Consider the following 15,210-nt stretch of genomic DNA (forward strand, 5'->3'; position numbering starts at 1 on the left):
TTTTGAAGAGGTTACGCTGAAGCGATAGCCCCCTTGATCTATCGCACAATAGTAGCCTTACAAGGGCCTGCAAAGAGGACAAAGATGATACAATTTCTGGAAACCCTGGGTCTGCTGAATATAAGAACGAAGGACCCCAATAGACATCCAACTTACGCAACTGTCTCTGTTCCAAAGAGCCCTCCCGACTACCCAAGACTGGGAGAACCATGGACATGAAAAGGAAATCCCACCTTCAGCAGAAAAGGGACCAGTCACAGCATGACCTGCTCCCTAGAGAACTCCAGGAAGGGGGGCCTACATGAAAAGGCCTGCAGTTCGGAAATGCGTCTTGCAGAAGTGATGACCACCTTAAGAGTAAGGTCCTTCAATGTGCAGAAGCCCAGAGGTTCAAAAGGAGGGCATACGAGCACAGAAAGTTCCAGATTGAGATCCCAAGCTGGAACCGAAGGCAACACCAGAGGATGGAGCAATTTAGCCGCCCATAGAAAACGAATCGCATCTGGAGAAAAGGCCAAACGCTGACCATGCAACAAACTGCAAAACGGACAAAGCTGCAAGATGAACCAGAAGGACGAACAGGCAGGGCCCCTGTCAAGGCCATCATGTAAGAACTCCAAGATGTGAGGCAAAGAAGCACAGAGGGGAAACACTCCTCAAAAAGATAAGCCAAACATGCACATACGCCTGAGAGGTGGAAAGTCTCCAAGAGCCCAAGAGAATGGAGATCACCTTATCCAAATAACCTCTCTTACTTAAGCGTTCCCGTTCAAGAGCCAAGCCGTAAGACAAAAGGGACCCAGATCTAACATTGGAATGGGACCCTGCATCATAAGATTGGGCGATAGGGGCAGTGGTAGAGGATTTGCCATGAGAAACTGAACCAGATCTGCATACCATGGGCGGCAGTGCCAGTCTGGAGCCACAAGGACCACATGGCTGAGGTGTTAAGCAATGCGAAGAATCCTGTCCATCAGCGGCCAAGGGGGGGGAAAAAAGCATATAGGAGGTCGTCCGTCGGCAAAGGCTGCACCCAAACATCCAGCCCCTCAGACTGAACATCTCCGCGCTGATTGAACAACTGGAGCACTTTAGCATTGACACTCGTGGCCATCAGGTCCACGAACAACTGACCTCAAAGCCTGCACAATCAACTTGAAGGCTGCGGGACTGAGACACCACTCTCTGGGATTCAGTACATGACGACTGAGGAAGTCCGCCTGGACATTCTCCACTCCTGCAACGTGGGAAGCCAAGAGGTCCAGAAGATAAGCCTCTACCCAAGCCAATATAAAACTTTAAAAGGACAATTGAGCAGACCCTACTGGCTCTCAAAGCTATATGCCTTGCCAGTATTGGTGGCAAGGCTTACAACTGAGGCACCTCTATAGAAAAAATTGTTGGGGAAATGGGGGGGGGGGGAAGGGACTCTACTCAGAGTGAGGCACCCCTTAGGTCAGATAGACCCCTGAAAGGGTTCCCCAAGCTCAATCTGGCACCACAGACAGGGACAAGAAGGCCAATTTAAACATCCAACCAGGGAAGACTGCACATGCTTACCAAATCCACCTGCTGGAGATAGAGCAGATTGTACTTGGGACTGCACAGCCCACTTATACTACAGCCAAAAAAGTTTGTCTCTCAGTCTCCACCTGCTGGTTATGGTGAGCTATTACCCATCAGTTTCTCTGCCGGTCTGGACAGATGATAAAGAATAAGGATTTTTTTCTATGTATTTACAAATTTCAGTTTATAATCGTTTCCCCTTCATCCAACTCATCATATGTCCAATCTGATCAAAATACTGAAGTTGCTGTTTGACCCCTTTTTCTACATTTTCAGCTTTGATATATTGCCTACAATAAAATACCTTAGTTTAAAAACCAGAAAAGAATAACAAGTTATAGGAGATATTGCATTAATGCAATAAACTAAATAATTTTTCACAAGATCACGTCTTTAATAATCTCACAATTAGGTGACTTCAAGGGAATTTTAGGAGTACACAAAAGAACATACATTTGAAATTATGATTGAACACTTTGAAAATAAGGGGTACTTATGACATGGTTTGCATTAGTAGGCAGAGAATTTAAAGAATTTCAGACCTGACTGTGAAGTCATTAGAGGAATGAGAAAATGTTCAACTATTGAGGTATAGCTGCTGTTAATATCTATTTTAATTTAATTTAATTTGCACTAGAAGTCTTCAGATCTAACCAAAAGGATACTACATTGGCGAACAAGCAAAAAATAACCAACCAACCCCCCCGCACCCACCCCCGTTACAAAACCATAGTACATTTTTTTAGCACTAGTTGTGGCGGTAACATCTCCTTACATTCATAGAAGTCCTATGAGTGTCGGAGCTGTTACCATCACAACCGGCACTAAAAACACATGCTATGTTTATGTCAATACCCTTTCTCTTTATCCTATTCCTACAGTGACCTCATTTCTAGGTGATTACACCATTTAAACCCAGTATAACTAGAGGATTAGCTAGATAAAACTATGTCATTAACCCTTGTTCTCTCTATAACCACACAGGGACAGTGATGATAAATTTATTTGCCTAAATTCAATTAGCAAAAACCTTACAGACTGTTGCAAATTATATGTCGGTAACATTCGATATATTTGCTATACTTAAGAAATGTATTTAAACAGTTAAGATTACACAAGTCTAAATTTTATATTAAAGAAAACTTAAGTCACCGAGCTGTAAGTAGCTAATTGAGCTTTTAAAAACAGAAAAAAAAAAAAAAAAATTAGCCGAGTCTTAAATTTTCCCCCAAGCCATTTCAAAATTTCTTTGCGTTCAACATCTGTTTTCTAAAGTTCATGTGACTGAAAAGACTGGATATTTGGAACATCTACCCACATCATAACCCACTGCAGAATAGAAGATGATATCTTTGGTTAATGAGACTATTATACCTCCTGGCTCAGATGCCTTTTTCTCCTAAAGTTTAGCTGAACTCTTAATATCCATATAACTCAAGGCTATTCTCAGATAGCAGAATCAAGATAGAAAGCCATGTTTGTCTTACTGCTGTTAGCTCTCTCTCCCTCCACTACCTAGTCTATTCACATGTTTAGTACTATCTTCTGGGACCACCTGCTCAGTTGCGTTTTCAGGCTATCCATAATGAATATGCATGAAGATTAGCATGCACTTTTTCCAAATCCCTCAAGAATATTCATTATGGATAGCCTGAAAGCCCAACCACGCAGCGATCTCAGAGGAAAGAGTTAAGAACCACTAGTTTGGTTAGCAGTGTGAGTTTTTGGTCACCATCAATGACATCTACCTTTTACTAAGCTAAAAAGGCAGAGAAATCTTGATAGGATTTGGTTAGCTCCCTGCCACTACTAATCTAATCTATGATTTATATACCGGGTCATCTTCCAGTGGAGCTCGACTCTGTTCACATATAATTAAGAATAGAGTACACAGCAGAAAACATAGAAGAACTAATTAAAAAGTACATAAGAAAAAGCATAAGAAAAATAACTATAATATACGATAAAGGAAGACAAAACTGATGACCCATTAGCCTTGCTCAGTTTTCTAATGAGATTAAAATTTGTTATAGTACCCCAGTTGTATAAAGTGCCCAGTCTCCAGCCCTGCCCAGAAACCATACTATACTTTGGGCTATTTCATATGACTTCTTGCCTGGGAGCTTAGACAAACAAGCCTACAAAGCAGCAGTACTTAATATTTGTTCTCTGTGCAGTGTCAGGAGGTATTGTGCATAATATTCACTGTGCAGTGTCGGGAGAGGTGCTAGGCATAATATTCACTGGATTTCAGCAGTTCACACTTGAGCTTAGAATCGCATTACACTACTTCTTACAGGCTATGTTCACCTAATTGCAAACAGTGTCCTTAGGAAGTGACTATGTAGTCTAATATGAACTCAGTTCCTGGACCACAGCTTTTTTTTAAATGTGCAAAGCGTAGGAAAATGAAGAGATTACAAGATGTTACCAGAACTGCTATGCACATCCATGTAGGGGCTAACGGCAGGGTCTGCAAGCCTATGCCAAGAATGGGTGGAGCCACGCTGGGAAACTGGAGAATAACCATCTTCATAAGAAGCTTCACTGGGGTCCAAGGAGATTTTGGCACATTCTACTAAAACATCATGAGTTTCCAGTCGTTTCCATCTACACAGAGATTTGATCAAGCACAAAACAAACATTTACAATCAAAAAGACATTGTAGCTAAAAGTGTGATATCAAAGTCTGTTTTTCTTCTAGTTCAGCTGAGTAATTGCCAACCTAACCTCCCATAAACAAGAGTTTTGCTTTCTGTTGAGACAGGATCTGTTTAAGACTTGCACCCTTCCTCTAGTTAGCCTGAAGTCACAATTTAATGCCCTCAAAACCTCTAGCTAGTACTAAGTCAAACTGATCTAGTGACTGGCTAAAGGTACTGGAAAAACATTCCACCTAGGTCAAAGGATACCGAAACCTAGCTTATTTCCACCCAGCACCATTTGTTAATAAAGCGGCAAGCCTGTCTTAGATCCATTTTTCATCAGAATTCCCATAAACTAGGTGAAGTGCTGTCACTACTTTCATGAATGGAGATGGAGGCTGCAGGAACCCAGCAGAGCTACCCAGTGTACTGCACCGAGTGTCATATGTATGACTACCTCCCCTCCGGGAGGCAGGCGTACATATGCGGTCGATGCCAGGAACTGGATAGCCTGAGGAAGGATGTTGGGAGACTGAAGATCAGGGTCCAGGAGCTGGAGGGACTCCGCACCATAGAGGAACTGTGATGGACAATTGAGGATACCACCAGAGAGAGCCACATCACGGAGCAAGTTAGAGAGCTCAAGAAATTCATCGAGGAGGCCTGCAGGATGGTGGAGGTGCAGGACAACCAGCAAATCAGAAGGGATCCAACAGTTGGAGGACAGAATCCACCAGACGCCATGGGAGTAGGACCTTGCGGAGGATCTGGACAGGCAGAGGTGATGGAGACCCAACAGAACCCGGAGGAAGGATTAGCGGACCGCGCCACTGATACAGACCTGAGACCAGAGAGACAACTGAGGAAGGGGAAGTCTGCAATCGTAGTGGGAGACTCGATCCTGAGAAAAGTGGACAGTCACTTAGCAGGAGGGAGAGAGGACCGACTGGTGACATGTCTCCCGGGGGCAAGAACGAAGGACGTCATCAACAGAATAGAGAGAATCCTGGAAGGAGCTGAGACAGAGGAGACAGCAGTAGTAATCCACGTTGGAACCAACGACGTCAGCAGGAGGAGCTACAACAGGACTACACTAACTGAGCAGTTCAAGATCCTGGGAAGGAAACTGAAGCTGAGGACAAGGAAGATAGCCTTCTCAGAGATCCTGCCAGTACCGAGGGCGGATGCAAGGAGGCAGACCGAGCTGCAAGCAATAAACGGTTGGCTGAGGAGATGGTACGAAGAGGAGGGTTTCCACTTTGTACGGAACTGGACAACTTTTTGGGGGAAGAATAAGCTCTACAGGAGGGACGGACTGCACCTGAGCACGGCTGGGACGAGAATGCTGGCACGCAACGTCCAGAGCGGCATAGACTTGGCTTTAAACTGAGGAGAAGGGAAAAGCAGACAGTCGATCTGACCTCGACACATTGGACCAAAGTATCAAACAAGAATACTGAACCAGGGAATTGTAAAAGAGGGCTCGGGACTGAGTGGGAACTTTTGGAAAAAGGACCCAAGGATGCAATGCAAGGGCCCAAAGCACAAATGAACCTAGAAAGCAGGATTCAGAGAGAACAACAGGAGCCAGAGGGGCATCCAAACATGGGGAAGCAGGCTGAGGACAACACAGACACAGCGCAGGATGGGGATGAACATAACAAGGCTCGGGGGCTGGCAACCCATGAGAGGGTCGGCAGGAGTGCCAAACCACGAGGAGAACCAGCGAGGAAGGCATACAACCGGGATTTAAATTGCCTATACACTAATGCTAGGAGCCTAAGAACCAAAATGGGAGAGCTGGAAGTCATAGCCAGTAAAAAGGACTTGGACATAATCGGAGTCACAGAAACATGGTGGACTGATGACAACAAATGAGATGTGGTCATACCAGGGTATAGGAGAGACAGGAAACACAAGAAGGGTGGAGGAATAGCGATATATATAAAGGACTCCATTCCTTCAGCCAGGATGGAAACAACAGTAAGGGCGGACGGCTTGGAATCGCTTTGGGTTAAGCTACAAGGGGGAACTGGAGCAGACATCAAATTGGGACTGTACTATCGCCCACCTGGACAACCGGAAGAAATCGACCAGGACCTGGAAGCTGAATTGAGGCAGGTATGCAAAAGCGGAAGTGTGGTGGTGATGGGGGACTTCAACTACCCTGGGATAGACTGGAGTATTGGACACTCAAACTGCATGAGGGAGACCAATTTCCCGGAGGCTATGAGGGACTGTTTCATGGAACAGCTGGTCACGGAACCAACACGGGGAGATGCCACTCTTGACCTAATCCTCAACGGGCTAGGGGGACCCGCAAAGGAGGTGGCGGTACTAGCGCCACTAGGAAACAGCGATCACAACATGATCCAATGCAAACTAGAAAGTGGGACAACAAAGGTGATAAGAACCACAACGACAGCACTCAATTTCAGACAAGGGAATTACGATGCCATGAGGAAAATGGTGGGAAAGAAACTCAGCGGCAACTCAGGGAAGATGGAGACCGTATAAAAAGCCTGGTCCCTACTCAAGGACACGGTGCACGAGGCACAGAACCTGTACATCCCCAGGTTCAGGAAAGAGTGCAAAAAGAATCAATCAAAAAACCCAGTGTGGATAACAAATGCGGTGAAAAAGGCAATAAGTGACAAGAAAGCATCTTTCAGAAAATGGAAAAAGGACCAAACAAAGGACAACCAGAAGGAACACAAAAGACACCAAAGAGAATGTCACCGAGTGGTTAGGAAAGCAAAAAGAGAATATGAGGAGAGACTGGCGTGGGATGCAACAAACTTCAAATCATTCTTCAGGTACGTAAAGGGGAAGAAACCGGCCAGGGAAGAAGTGGGACCTTTGGACGATGGAGATAAGAAGGGAGTGGTAAAGGAGGAAAAAGATAGCCGACAGGTTAAATGAGTTCTCCTCGTCGGTCTTCACGAGAGGACACATCCAATATCCCAGAACCTGAGGAGATCATAAATGGGGATCAGGATGAAAAGCTGGTCCAACTAGAGGTAAGACAAGAGGATGTCCTCAGACAGATAGACAGACTAAAGAGCGACAAATCATCGGCGCCGGACGGCATCCATCCAAGGGTACTCAAAGAGCTAAGGAACAAAATAGCGGAACCACTTCGCCAAATTTGTAACCTATCCTTAAAAACTGGGGAGATACCGGAGGACTGGAAAATAGCAAATGTCACGCCCATCTTTAAAAAGGGTTCAAGGGGTGACCCAGGAAACTACAGGCCGGTGAGCTTGACCTCGATTCCGGGAAAGACGATGGAAGCACTGGTTAAGGACAGCATCTGTGAACACATAGAAAACAGCTGAAGGCGAGCCAGCACGGCTTCTGCAAGGGAAAGTCGTGCCTCACAAACTTACTGTACTTCTTTGAGGGAATAAACAGCCAGATGGATAAAGGGGAATCCATGGACATCATTTACCTTGACTTCCAGAAAGCCTTCGACAAGGTACCCCACGAACGGCTGCTTAAGAAGCTGTGGAACCACGGGGTGCAAGGGGATGTCCACCGATGGATCAAAAACTGGCTGGCAGGCAGGAAACAGAGGGTTGGAGTAAAGGGCCACTACTCAGACTCGCTATGCATCATGAGCGGAGTTCCGCAGGGGTTGGTGCTGGGACCGCTCCTGTTCAATATATTTATTAACGACCTGGAGGCGGGAACAAAATGTGAGGTTATAAAATTTGCGGATGACACCAAACTCTGCAGCAGGGTTAGAACCGCGGAAGACTGCGAAGACCTGCAAAGAGACCTAATGAGGCTGGAAGGGTGGGCAAAAAGTGGCAAATGAGCTTTAACATAGAGAAATGCAAGGTCATGCATGTAGGGAAAAAGAACCCGATGTTCAGCTACAAAATGGGGGGATCGCTGCTAGGGGTAAGTAACCTTGAAAGAGACCTGGGGGTGATGGTAGACACAACAATGAAGGCATCGGCACAATGCGCGACGGCCTCAAGGAAAGCAAACCAAATGTTGGTTATCATTAAAAAGGGAAGTCATCATGCCACTGTATCGTGCAATGGTGCGCCCGCATCTGGAGTACTGTGTCCAGTACTGGTCGCCATACCTAAAGAAGGACATGGCAGTGCTTGAGGAAGTCCAGAAAAGAGCAACTAAACTGATAAAAGGGTATGGAAAACTTCTCATATGCTGATAGATTGAAAAAGCTGGGCTATTCTCCCTGGAAAAGCAGAGACTTAGAGGAGACATGATAGAAACCTTCAAAATCCTGAAGGGCATAGAAAAGGTAGACAGGGTCAGATTCTTCACAATGTGGGGAACCACAAGTACAAGGGGGCACTCTGAGAAATTAAAAGGGGACAGGTTTAGAGCAAACGCTAGGAAGTTCTTTTTTACCCAGAGGGTGGTGGACACATGGAACGCGCTTCCGGAGGCCGCGATAGGACAGAGCACGTTAAAGGGCTTCAAAGAAGGTTTAGATAGGTTCCTAGAGGATAAAGGGATTGAGGGGTACAAATAGGAGTTGAGCTAGGTTATAGGAATAATCAGGGACCACTGCACAGGTAATAGGCCTGAGGGGCCACCGCGGGAGCGGACCGCTGGGCGGGATGGACCTCTGGTCTGACCCAGCGGAGGCAAATTCTTATGTTCTTAATGTACAAAGCCCATACTGTAGGAAAATAGGAATACTGTTATGCAATGAAATACCAATCCCTTGTACCTCATTTCATATTAGGCATTTCAGCCTTGCAGCTTCTCCTGTTCCTCTGTATTCTCTGTTGCTACTGTCTTAAGCTACCTTGACTATTAGTTTATAATTTTACTCTAGGTCCTCATGTTCCTGCATCCTCCATATAAGTTGTTATTGCTATAGCAAATCTTAACCAGTGGCTACAGACAATTCTTGAACTCTGTTCACACATGCACCCAAGTCAGACAAACAAAATTGTTACTGTGATGGCTAGGAGCACACAAAGAGCCTGCAAAGTCTTACATATTTGAACTGTACACAGACATGTCAGGATTCTCAACTCTTGTTCATTTTTGGCATCACCAGCTAAAGACACCTCTTTCTGCAGCCTCACAGCAAGAGCCAGGTGCAAGCCAAGGGATTCACCCCTTTAAGGCCAAGCACTGAAGAAACAGTACCTGCTTGGGTCCAGTTCATGGTCCTTAGATCCAGTCACTAGCTCTGGGTGGATTCTTACATGTTCCATCATTGGCTGAGAAAGAAAAAAAACAGCAATTAAAAAAAAAAAAAAATGGGATGAACCATTCTTACACCAGAGACTCTACATACTCTCCTGAACTCTGGAATAAAATCAGTTTCTCTTCCCAAAAGCAGAGTCAAATCTAACAACTAGAAGCATCACAACATGCAACTTTGCATTCTGCAGGCTTTGCCTTCACTACTGCCATATATCCCCAAGTACTTCATACAGCAACAGAAGACTTGCTTAAAAGCAGGGGGAAGGGGGTCATTTGTTTATTTTTCAGGGATAAGAACTCTACATGAGGACAGAGACTGATCGTAAAATCAAAAATACTGTTTTACCTTGATCACCTCTTCAAAGGTCTCCAAGTGCTCCTTCATACTGTAGTGGGAGCGCAGAAAAGAGACAAAGTTGCATGGATACATTCCATAGAGACGATGGAAGAGTGCATAAACACTGGCATGGAGATGAACAAGGTAGATCTCTGCCACATGACCTGTAGAAGGAGATAGCATTGCCAAGCTCTCATAAGAATATTTTGCATATTTTCTACCTAGTAAGATCAGAGATCTACAGACAGTCCTGTCTGGCAGTGAGAGATGTAGACCATTGCAAGACTGTACAGTAGGATAGGTGCCACAGAATGCACATTCATAGAGATTTAGACACATGCCCTTCCCAAGGCATCTGGTATATAGCTAATTTCATGTTCTAACATACCAGCCTATATTCCAGCACACAAACTATAGGCCTATAATACTATAATCACCTGGATTCATATGCAAAAAACCCAACAAGAGCATCACCATAATCTCAAGTGGCTTTCTCTAAATGTTTTTAAATCATTTAAAAGCAAGTATTTTGCATGAAAGCAATGTTTTGATTACCAGACTCAAGTCGCATCCAGGCATAAGGATTCATTCTAATAAGATATGTAAGCTTAGAGAGCACCAACTAGAGATTCTTCCATCCAGGCATAAGGATTCATTCTAATAAGATATGTAAGCTTAGAGAGCACCAACTAGAGATTCTTCCAAAAAGGGAACATTACATTTAAATTCTGGTTGTGAGGCTCTGTGAGTACATGCCTCATTAGATTCTCTTTTCAGTAGGTGAGTTCAGAGTGCCACCATTTGTACTTACTAGCTAAAGAACTGACCGTGTGGCAACTAATCTCAGGTATCCTCTTCTTCAGAAAGAAGTTATATGAACAAGAAATAACTAGTGAGAGGAAAACAAAGGACCAGAACAAGCAAGACTGGAGTGGTTATAGCAGAAGGCTGAGAACTAGAGATCAGGGTTCAAATACTGGCCTTGTGCAATCTAGATACAAACTAAGGTCATTTTACTATAGCTTAGCATGCATTAAATGCCAAGTCATCCATAGCTATAAAATGTTTTTAGTGCATGCTACGCCTTTTTTTAAGCTAAAAAGGTCCCATAGACCGTAAGCCCTCCAGGAGCAGGGAAATATCTACTATACCTGAATGTAAATCACAATTCATTGGAAAGGCATGAGAAATACTAAAGAAACCTCCCATTACAAGATGTCTAAATGCATTCATGTGTGATGGCAAGCCATAAAAAGAGTTCCACATATATATGCAATAGGAGTCTTTCCTGCACATATTGGAAGTCACATGAGTAGACAGTAACTTGGAGGGGGGGAACCAATTTCTTAAAGCTTCCTAAGAAGTTCTCGAAGTCATCTAACAACCTGAAAACCTAGTCTTATTAGGCTGAAGAACTTCAGAATCCAAGCTACTGCAGACCTGTTTTCAGAGCCCTATACTTGCAGTAAGGAAAAAACATGCCAAAGATTTATGAATAAGAAAATCCCCTCACCTGGGTTCTTCAAGCACCAGGATGACAGTCGGCCAAAGATGTCAAAAAAGTCACACAGGTATTGCTTCCCCGACTGTGGGATCATTGGCAGCATTGTAATCAACACCAATATCCCTGTGGTGAGGACAATAATATCGATTTCTGTCTGCAAGAGGAAAGAAGGCCAGGCAAAGGTTAAGGAGAAATTAATTCTTACCTGCTAATTTGCTTTCTTTTAGTCCCTCTAGACCAGCACAGATGGGTATTACACACTCCGTTCAGCAGATGGAGACCGATAACTACCGAGTATCCCGCCTGTCCCCACTAGAATCTCCTCCATCCCCGCCCATCCCTCCATAAAAAGCAGCAATTGCTTCTGACAGTTTTGGGTTTTTTTTAAGTCTTAGTTTATTTAAACCAACAATAAAATACAATAAAAACAAACAGTAAACAAAAATAAGAGATGCATACATCACCAGAAAGAATTAGAATAGACATTAGGTCATGTCACTATAGGGTTAACCATTTCTTGTTAAAAGAAATATGAGCTTTATTGCCAAAAAAATCCAACTCTTATCTGTGGAGCAAACAAATCTGGTTCCACCATCTGGCATAGGTTAACTTCTGAGAGGTCCTTCTAAGATCCACAAATGATTTTTAAGCAATGAGTAAAGAATCAAACAATATAGAATCAAAATCATTTAAAGCAGAATTGAGAGAGACTTTTCAGAACAATGGATGCATAAGAAAAATGTACCAAAATGGAACTGGAAGCCCCAAAACAAACTTAGCAAGTACTTCATTTTGTACTAAACACAATTGGTGGCATAACCTTGAGAGAGGGCTGGGCCTCCCACTTTGAGCTTAGCCCCCCTCAAAATGAACATCTCCCTTGCTGTAGCTGGTAGGACATTGTTTTCCATAATTTTGTCTAGCTTCTACTAATTCTCTTTCTAGGCCTCAGGAACCCCGGTTCCATCCCCGTGGAGTCCCATGAGCCTGGGGGGGGGGGGGGGGATAAGAACATAAAAATAGCCTTACTGGGTCAGACCAATGGTCCATCAAGCCCAGTAGTCTGTTCTCACGGTGGCCAATCCAGGTCACTAGTACCTGGCCAAAACCCAAGGAGTAGCAATATCCCATGCTACCAATACAGGGCATTATCATGCAGCCAAATGTGTAGATACTATAATATACACAACAGTTCAAGTCAACATAGTATCATATCCTTTGAGTGTAGCAAGGACCTCAGAAGTGCCAGTATCAGCCAAGTGTTTTCAATAACTATAGAACTTTCGGCACTAGCCTCCTCATTGGACCTGCTGTGAACTCTTAATAATTTTGTAAAGTGCTTTCCTATAAAAGTGCTTTATGCCACAAAGTGCTTATTTAAAGTGCTGTAGTCAATTTAATCAAATTGTTGAGCAATTTTTAAGCTCCGAGCCCTCCACCCATGACATCAGGAGAGTCATTTCCTGGGCCACTAGAAGGCTTTTTGTGCCTCCCTGACTAGTCATGCGAGATATTGTCAGGATACTGTCTGACAACCTGAAGGGCACTCAGCGCTAACTGAATCACTCGGGTTTTAAACACATTTAAATATATGGGGCAGCGGCATGCTTATAGTTGGTAGTGGTAGCGATTAAACACTGGATGGACTGCAATCGTTTGAAATTAAGTATTCAGAAGACACAGGTGTTGTGTGTTGCGAGAACCTGAGAACCTTGGGTGCCAATGTCCCGGAGGCAGTTCAGTTACTGGGGGAAAGAGTGTTGGTAAGATGGGAGGTTAAGTATCTCAGTGTACTGGTGGATTCAGGTCTTACTCTGAGAGGGCAGGTGCTAGCAATAGTTCGGAGGGTGTAACAGTTAGTGAATAGACTTAGGCCTTATTTGGCGGCTCTTTTAAGACAGTGTTGCAGTCGATGGTATTATCTGTTTTTGATTATTGTAGTTTGATGTTTTTGGGAGTACAAGGAGTCTGTTTTGTGCGTGCTACAGTTAGCCCAGAATTCAGTAGTACGCTCTGTTTAAATTGGGAAGACATGAGCATGTAATGGAATATTTTATTGGCTGAAAATATTTTATTGGCTGAAAGTAGGGATAGGATATGTTACAAGTTACTAGTAAATGCCTTCATGTGCTTACAGAAGATGGCTCCCAAACACCTGGTCAATTCATCATGGGGATTTGTCTGTTCCCTCTGTATGGGACTTAAGACTTTCATCATCCAAGGAATAGTGTTTTCCACTGTATCGGTCCCAGGGAATGGAACAAACTCCCAGAATATATTAGTCAGCAGCAAAATTTACCAAACTTTAAGAAAGTACTTAAAGACACTTGTTCTGTATGATAGGGTCCGAGATTGGCTGAGGGAGGATGAGTGGTGACTGTTGAGTGCAGAGTGCTGGTCACTAATATAATCCATGGTCTGATGTGTTTTAGAAGGTAACTTATGTGACATGCAATTTTATATTTTGATGTATTTTATGATCTGGCCAGTTTTTTTAGACTACAATGTTTTGTCGTTGAAGCAACTTGTATGTTCATGTATTTTTATATCTTGTATGTATATGTGTATTTGCTTTACGGTGATGTTTTTATTGATATGTATTGAATGTAACCTGTACTCTTGTATTTTGTATGTAAATGTGTAACACACCCTGGATAAGGGCAGGGGACAAACAAACAAACATTGAATGAATAAGTGAGCTTCCTGCTCCCACCACACTCTGCACCACCTGACCTGCACAACGGGCACCCCAACCTGTAAGGCTCACGTCTTATCATGGCCAGTGTTCACTGAGGGAGATCAAGAGTCACCCCCCCCCCCCCAAAAAAAAAAAAAAAAAGACTGGCAGATTAGACCCCAGAAATGAAGCTAATCCTTCAAGACCTGCGAATGCAGATTCCATTGAGAGAGAGAGAGAAATTGGCTAAAGAGGCCTCATATGGGCCCTGGCCCATTAGACCACCTCCAGAAAAGCATCCATTGAACCCAGTATTTACAGATACTATCAGGCCTGAAGATTGCGAGACTGGAGCAACAAGTACACCTGCGACTGCAGCTTCTGAATTCTGGCCTCCAGCTGATAAGCATGACTTAAGTTTGTGATGAAACTCACTAAGTACTCCAGATGCTGAGCTGCTGAAGATGACTCTTGGTTAGGTTTCACACCCAGTCTGATTGCAGGACCTCTACAACTCTGCAGGTGACCTTGAGACTTTCCCCGATACAACTTTGCTCAAATAAGTCAGTTGTCCATTTACAAGTGCACCACGATTCCCTCTCTTCGAAGGGCTGCTGCCACCACCATTACCTTGGAGAAGGTTCTGGGAGCAGTAGCAAGACCAAAAGGGGAGCACACAACCCCCTAAAAAAAACAAAACAAAACAAAAACACCACCACCAGATAATGCTGTCCTAAAACAGTGAAACAAAGGATTCTGATGCACCTAACAAATCAGAATATGCAGAGAGGGTTCTGTCAAATCCAGTGAAGAGAGGAACTCCCTGGGCTGTATGGTTACAATGACCATTCAAAAAGAGGAACTCGTCTTAAGAGCTCAAGTCACACTTTTTAAAATTCAGAACAGTCCAAAACTATCTTTCCTAATGGCCTAGACAAGTTTTATTTTCAAGTTTTATTAGGATTTTATATACCGCCTATCAAGGTTATCTAAGCGGTTTTACAATCAGGTACTCAAGCATTTTCCCTCTCTGTCCCGGTGGGCTCACAATCTAGCTAACGTACCTGGGGCTATGGAAGACTGAGTGACTTGCCCTTTCTTCCTACGGTACCCAGACCACCGCCTGTAAATGCACAAGCCTCTGAAGAGTCATTCAAAACACTCTGGACTACCAACAAGCCCAATGAGGAGTCTCCACAAAAGGCATCCCTCTATGGGACAAGCAAACTCCAGAGCATAGCCTTCTCAAATAACCTTGGTCTGGGAGGCGATATGGACCCAC

General features: G+C 43.9%; 1 protein-coding gene across 3 annotated transcripts in view; it reads right to left on the reverse strand.

The window, feature by feature from the left end:
* TSC1 (TSC complex subunit 1) overlaps window positions 1-15,210 on the reverse strand; it is an 83,107-nt gene that overhangs the window by 50,974 nt on the left and 16,923 nt on the right. For all 3 annotated transcript variants that reach the window (XM_033960235.1, XM_033960236.1, XM_033960234.1), the window contains 4 exons: window positions 11,261-11,405; window positions 9,757-9,911; window positions 9,351-9,424; window positions 3,998-4,176 (listed from right to left, as the gene is read on the reverse strand). In XM_033960235.1, the coding sequence (XP_033816126.1) occupies window positions 3,998-4,176; window positions 9,351-9,424; window positions 9,757-9,911; window positions 11,261-11,405 (553 nt within the window). The remainder of the gene's footprint in view (window positions 1-3,997; window positions 4,177-9,350; window positions 9,425-9,756; window positions 9,912-11,260; window positions 11,406-15,210) is intronic.

This window comes from Geotrypetes seraphini, chromosome 10 (genome assembly GCF_902459505.1).
Source record: "Geotrypetes seraphini chromosome 10, aGeoSer1.1, whole genome shotgun sequence".
Taxonomy (NCBI): Eukaryota; Metazoa; Chordata; class Amphibia; order Gymnophiona; family Dermophiidae; genus Geotrypetes; species Geotrypetes seraphini.